At 39.3% G+C, this 7,500-nt stretch overlaps 1 protein-coding gene across 1 annotated transcript in view; it reads right to left on the bottom strand.

Annotated features, from left to right (window-relative positions):
* The window catches only part of LOC137997789 (E3 ubiquitin-protein ligase MIB2-like), a 35,844-nt gene that overhangs the window by 22,860 nt on the left and 5,484 nt on the right, over positions 1–7,500 (bottom strand). Inside the window, exons 4-8 of the mRNA XM_068844039.1 lie at positions 6,255–6,491; positions 5,026–5,136; positions 4,551–4,655; positions 2,487–2,787; positions 683–816 (exon numbers count right to left, since the gene is read on the bottom strand). Of these exons, the coding sequence (XP_068700140.1) occupies positions 683–816; positions 2,487–2,787; positions 4,551–4,655; positions 5,026–5,136; positions 6,255–6,491 (888 nt within the window). The remainder of the gene's footprint in view (positions 1–682; positions 817–2,486; positions 2,788–4,550; positions 4,656–5,025; positions 5,137–6,254; positions 6,492–7,500) is intronic.

The raw sequence follows: 7,500 nt of genomic DNA, 5'->3' as shown, positions 1-7,500 counted from the left end.
AGGTTCTGTTAAGCAAGGATAAAAAACTTAGCGAGAATATCTGCAGTAACAAACGACGTGCATCCCATGACTTGCCCGCTGAAGATGGGCTTGACAACTTTAATTATACACAATCAAAAACATTTGTTTCCTGCTCCGGAAGCATAATAAAAGTTAAAAAGTTTTACAAACTCGGAGCTAAAAGTTAAAACTTATGAAATATTTCGTCCGTTTTTCAACCGGACTTCATCAGTCAATGATTCACTGATGAAGTCCGGTTGAAAAACGGACGAAATATTTCATAAGTTTTAACTTTTAGCTCCGAGTTTGTAAAACTTTTTAACTTTTAATTATACAGTTATGGCCGTTTCACTTACTGCGCCTTTCAATAACATGCGGACTCTTAAATTCAAAGGTCAACCGACAAATGCGTTTTTCGCTGCCGTCAATCAAATGTTCGGCGGCTCCTCTGAGCTTCCGACTACTGTCGAGTGCGCAGTAATCAAAATAATCACATCGTTGAGCCCTGTTCAGTCAACATAGTCGGAAGCTCGGAGAAGCCGCCGAACATTTGATTGACGGTAGCGAAAAACGCATTTGTCGGTTGGCCTTTGAATTTAAGAGTCCCCATGTTATTGAAAGGCGCAGTAATGTTATGGACAAAAAACATCAAGTAGCAAAAAAAAATAGATTGTATATGTACCTTGTCTGGATGTGCTTTAAACATCCTTTTCAGTTCATCAATATGACCTTGCCCTGCCTCACTCACGATCATGGATCCAACATCCGTTGAGCTGTTGATCCGGAGATGATCCAAAAGGGAGCGCAATGACTCATCTACAAAGACACGAAAGAAAATGCTACAACATTAGCCACACTTCATTTTTGCCCATGGACAGTGTATAAGCCAGGTGTGCTTATCCAATGTATTACCTGTTGCTACTGACAATAAGCTGCAGTTTGGGTACAAATTAACGCACAACAAATCTGATTATGGCAATGAACAAATTGCTGTAAAATCACACTGAAATCACCTCTGTCATACACCTAAGATCATGATTTCATTTCAATTTTGTACACAGCCCGTAGGAGGAATTTTATCGTGTGTTTTAAGTTCATTTAAAGTCACTTTTCACCAAGCGTAATGCACGCATCTGGGAATTAAAATGTCACGGCGAAAACGTATTAGTACAATAGATCGCTTTTTCGCTTCAAATGGAAGCCAGATTGATCCGAGAAAAAAATACAGAAGAAGAACAGTGTCTTTATGAGGAAGAAACAGACGAGGGTCAAAGGAAAGCAACACCTTTCCAGAAAACTTGGTTGCGAGATGACACGTAGTTGCGCTATGAAAAAGAGGCGATGTTCTGTTGTTTTTGTTGGAAATCTAAGAACACAAAGCCCTTTGCATCGGAAAAAGGTTGGGGTGTAGAAATTTTAGAACCCTCGACTCTTCTAAGACACAGAGACTGTAAAGAATACGTGGATGCTGTTATTAAGAAACTATGGGGCTTACACTCAGCAACACCGTCACTGCGTAGTGCTTTTAGACAACAATGACCAATCGCAAGCGATTCACACCATTTTTCTTAACTTTCCTGTTTGTAAATTAATTTTTTAATTACAAGTAACAGGTTAAAATTGTTTTTTGTCGTTTTGCCTGTTTCTTTGTTTGAACGTAAGAAAACTGAAAAAAATTGACGGTCCCCCTAAACATAGTTAATGCACGGAGATGGTTATGAAACTGGACAAGTTCCTTTGTTTCATGTTTTTGTCCGTATTTTTGGCCTTGACCCTGCACAAAACACACCTTTTTCGAGAAGATAACCAATCAAATCCTTCGATTAAATTATGCGCAACTAATTTGCGAACCCGTGCAAAGCGAAAACAAAAGATTGTGCAGGGTCACGGTCAATTCAACATCGATTACAACAACATTGTTCTCGCTTTTGAAAGTTTCATAACCAGTCCCTCGATTAACTATGCCCTAAAAAAGAAAATGTCCCTCACAAACTGTTCCCCAGTGATCAAATCCTAGCTCAAACCCTGCAGGGTACATGTTAATGGCACATGACAAAAACAAAACATTTCTCTCGTCTCATTTGGTGGCTATGGCTTCAAGGATCTTCTACCATATATCTATTAGCAAAATGACTTTTCAGTATTTAGGCAACGAAATGGTCCTAAACACTAGATGTACATTAGTGACAACTACATGAAAATTTGAAAAAAGTAAACTGCTATCCCTCACAGGAGATGAAGATATGGCCTTCTAACAACTACTTTATATAATTTACCGCTGAGTTACGAGAGACTTTGCAGAACTACGCCATTAGAGTGAGGCAACTGAACTAAATGTAGGTTTATTTGATTCACAGATTTTCGAGTCCATTTTTTTTTTTGCGTGTCATACTTGACAGACTGAGTCTTCTTTGCCATCTTTTTCTTTCTTTTTTTTTTCTAATCAAAAGCAGGCTGTGCTCAAATCACAGAGAGTACTACAGTACCTATTTCTCTCTGGGGCTGGTGAGTGTTTCTGTTTTCCTCCAAAGCCGAATAACCATGTTGCTGCCGCTGCAATGCATAGTATGAGGTAGTAGATGAAGAGGGCTGCAAGATTCCCTGCAACTCATTGCATGCTGTGGCTTGCTGGCTTTGAGGTGGATTTAACTGACCTCCCTTTGCAGCAGCAGGAGATGATTGTTTCACAAGCACTGCAGGATTAAACGTCCAGTGATGTCCTGCTACTGAAACTCGGACGTCACCATCAGAATAAATCTTCAAGACTTGACCAACTTTGTCTAAGGCCTGAAGAAGTGAATGAACAAGCCTGAGCCATGAGGTTAACTTTACACTCCAGTGCCCTTGTTTGTCTCACAATGTTGCCACTTAAGTAATGATCCGTGTAAGGTGGATAGCAATTTCCTTTGTTATGCGGCAACGGGGCTTTCCCCACATAGGAATGTCATCATTTTTACACAGAGAATGCATAAACCTACAGGAAAGCCGTTAACGCAATAAAATTCATTTACAGCCCACTTTGAAAGGGTGTTTTTTTGTGTTAAAAGATTTTGACCAATCACAAGAGTTGAAAACAAAAGCCAAGAAACGTTTACAATTTTACATGTTCCCCACATACGATTTCTGTGGAATTCACTTAAACTGAGACCAGATGAAAGATGGAAGATGGTTGGAAAGTAAGGATGAATATAATACTGCTTTTATGAAATTTTGTTAACTTTTGCTGTTTAAGCCAATCAGAAGTAAGTACAGACAATAGAAAAGTTATCACCTTTTTGCATACCAATTGAATTCCAACATGTTCGTTGCCGTTGTTGCTATCGTTCTTATATGGACCGTTTCTTAATTTTGATGTACCAGAAGATCACGGTGCTAATCGACTGCATACTAACAAGTTTTCATCAAGCCATAAGGTTAACTAGTTAGTAATTATACATGTCACCTTTTGAGCAGGCTGCTGTGAGTGATAATCACAGAGGACAAACAGGAATTTAGTATAAATACACAGGTGATTATACAAAATCGCGCGCTCTCATTGGCTCGCTATCTCGGATTATCAGCCGATAATCACTTCGACAGACAAAATGGCTGCCAGTAGTCGTTTTGCAACTGTAAGTGAAGATGATTTCGCGTTGAAGTGTTCTTTTTTTCTCTTTTTTGAAATGATCACCTTTGTATTTATACTAAAAAAATTATTCGCCTTTGCCGAATAATTGTTAAATAATCATACTTTACCACGATGAATGAGTCAAGAACCTTTTTCACAGCAAAACGAACTAATTAAAATAGGAATTTAGAGTCATTGATCCTAATAAAAATTAAAGACTTAACTACACCTTATCTTGCAAAAGGAGATCCAAAAGCAATGATCATTTCCCTGTGTGCCATGCACCACATGTAAGAAGCTAAACATATATAATACCAACAAAACCTTCATAAACTTTTATGCATCGAAAGCGAACAGTTTTCTGCTCAAAATTCTTTTCTTTGGTCATCTGTATTTTCTGCTGCTCCTCGTGAAATGCCACCCAATAGAGACTGTTACTCTCCACGGACTAGCAAATTTATAATGGCCCCCAGACCTCCCAAACATACATCTTTCATTCAGCTTTAAAACAAACTATGTGTTCATTGCCTTTGCTAGCTTAGAGACACTCACAAAATAAGTGATTACCTCCTTGGTACACAACATACACTTACTTTTTGCTTCATCAAGTATGTGTTGCTGAGTGTACATGTACATACGCATAGTTAATCATCCTTCATAACCCATTACCACCTCCACTGATATGTAAAATCGCAGGGCGTTTGACAGAGTACAATCTATTACGTCTCACTCCTTAAGGAATCAATGGTTGAAAGGGGACATGACTTTGGAGTGATTTAGAGGTTAATCCATTGACTCCTGAACCACTGGAGCCCTGAGCAATTACGAGTAAAATTCTCTGGTGTTAGTCAGAACACATCATTCTATACATAAAATTTATCGTGTCACACAACTCACTGGCTTAAAACTGTACCAAAATGAAAATAAAATCTTTGAAAATTACCACAGTCATCTCATTTGTCCACTCGCCATGCCCACGCTGGAGTTTTTTGACCAGTTCTTTGTCCTTCATTACATGCACTCTGTCATTCACATGAAATTCATCAATCTGAAAGGGGACAAACTTTATATAACACACTACAACAAGTTACTTGTCAAATAGAAAACGTCACAAGACCTTTGAAGGTTTTCTAAAATCTTTAAAAACTAGAAGATTGAAACGTTTTTGTTTTTTTTTTTTTGAGAAGGATCTTAAAACACAATAACAGTAAGCAGATAGTTGGCTACGTTTGCTTCTGATCACTAGTTAATTGCCCCCAAGTTGTTACTGTGATCATACACAGCATGGCAACCAAAACCACATAATTTAACATTGTAAAGGAATTCATATGGCTGCACTGTTGGCAAAATCAATCAAAAACTCTGGAAATGTATTAAAATGTATTAATACTGAAAAACCTCTGTTTGCACCAAAATACCTTTGTGAGAGCTGCAGGATGAAACGTCCACCTGTTTGCAAAACCAGGGTACTGTACTCTAACATCACCACGCTCTGTAATTCTGTGAACAGTTCCAACCAAGCCAATCACCTGAAATTTATAAAAATCAGAAAGAAATAGAGGATACTACATGGCCGTGCCAAGATATAAAATTACTCTTCGAGTGTTGAAAAATATTTTTTCAGGAGGAGACGAGAAGAGAAATTTCGTTTCTCCAAGCAGCCTTGTAATAAATTATTTTTTGTTTTACATTAAACATGAAATACTAAATCATTTCACAAAAGGCATTGAAAGGCGTGTTTTACCCGGTATATGTAACCATAGCAAGAGCTATCTTTTCACGTGTGAAGATAACATGTTATCTTTACGTGTGGGATGCAGGGATGGCGCAGTGGTGAGAGCACTCGCCTCCCACCAATGTGGCCCGGGTTTGATTCCCGGACTCGGCGTCATATGTGGGTTGAGTTTGTTGGTTCTCTACTCTGCACCGAGAGGTTTTCTCCGGGTACTCCAGTTTCCCCTCTCCTCAAAAACCAACATTTGACTTGATTTACTTTCATTGTTCATTTCAGTTTACAGTGTCCCCAGTTAGCGCTCCAGCGCTAGAATGACTAGACACTTAAATAAAGTTCCTTTCCTTTTGCGTGAAAGTGCACTTGGTATTCCGTTGGTGTTTATATTATACATGTATGACCCAATCTTCTAGTTCCAGATGGTCAAATGAGGGACCTCACATGCAATCACAGAAACATTTTTCAGCATTACCACAAAAATTGCAATAGAATTAAGTTTAAGGAAATGTTACACTGCATAATGTTTTGGAAATTGGTTCCAGAGTTGCAAACTTACATGTATAGCAACTGTTGCAATAATTCAACCGTCCAGCAATTTATTTACAAAAAAAGTCTGTCCTAAGGTACACCAGGGCCCAGCTGTTCAAATGATGGGTAGTGCTATCCACTATCCACATGCTAAATCACTTTCCACTGGATAAGTCATAGAGAAACTGATTGCGCTATCCAGCAGATAATAATTTATCCGGTGGATACCAATATCCACCTTTTGAACAACTGGGGCCAGGCAATTGAATATTTTTGTGTGGAACTTGTGTTGCAACAAACTTGAACGACAAATTGCAAGATAAAACGAACTGCCAAATTTTGCAAACTACGGTACGAGTTGTTACATTATTAATTTTAATATCTAACCTCTTCCATCTGATCATTCCATCCTCCATGACCTTCCTGCATGTCCTTCAAAGTAGCACCACTTAACAAAACACGAACTCTTTCACCAATCTCAAACATTGCCGCCCTATCAGCTGAAGACAAAGCTGGCTGGGTCGATGGTCGAATGATAAGTGATTCAGGCTTCTGACCCAACTTTGGCAAATGGTTCTTGTAGTAAGAATATCCAAAACCATCTGCAATGCTTTTCAAATCCACCTAAAGATTACAATTAAAAAAACCTTTGGTATTTATCGACTTAACCCTTTTTGGGGGAGGCGCAGTGGCTTCATGGTTAGTGTGCTTGACTCCGCATCGAGTGGTCCAGGTTCGGGTCCTGGTCGGGGACATTGTGTCGTGTTCTTGGGCAAGACACTTATAATAACTCCCTCGGTGCCTCTCTCCACCCAGGTGCATAAATGGGTACCAACGAAATGCTGGGGGTAACCCTGCGATGGACCAAATGCTCCTAGTCGCTTCATGCCACAGAAACCGGGATAAGCTCCGGCTCTGATGGACCACTTGGCTTATAAACAGACTTTACTTTTTTTACTTACTTAACCCTTCCCTACACTTATAGACTTTACTCCGTCCAATGCCAAACAATTCATCAATGTACGTCAATGTACACGGCCCACTTCAGGGATGAATGGATTAAATGACAATTATTCCTCTTCACAATGTAATTAAACAAACCAATAACTTAATAAGTACTTATATGTTGGCACATCGGTGACGGCACTTGCATTCCACTCATTTGTCTGGGATTTGTATGGTGGCCCATAGGGACAAAACACTTCCCAGAATCCAAAACACTTCCCAGAATCCAAAACACTTCCCAGAATCCAAAACACTTCCCAGAAATTATGCCAAAACACTTCCTAGAATGCCAAAACACTTCCCAGAATGCCAAAACACTTCCCAGAATCCAAAAACACTTCCCAGAATCTGAAACACTTCCCAGAATCCGAAACACTTCCCAGAATCCAAAACACATCCCAGAATCCAAACCTCATCCCAGAATCAAAAACACTTCCCACACTACAAAACAACTACCAGACGAATAGGTGAGGCATTTTTTGTTAAGAATTATCGGCCAACATTTTGGATAAAGAGACTAACAGAGGAATGGGACGTGTCAAAAAATAGCACTCAGGGAGAGGAGGACAGCATGAAATGGTGCTGGGGAAAGGAAAAGGGGAACCAGCACTGTGCTTTCAAAGTGGCG

Source organism: Montipora foliosa, chromosome 3 (genome assembly GCF_036669935.1).
Source record: "Montipora foliosa isolate CH-2021 chromosome 3, ASM3666993v2, whole genome shotgun sequence".
Classification (NCBI taxonomy): domain Eukaryota; kingdom Metazoa; phylum Cnidaria; class Anthozoa; order Scleractinia; family Acroporidae; genus Montipora; species Montipora foliosa.
This window is presented reverse-complemented; position numbering and strand designations above follow the sequence as displayed.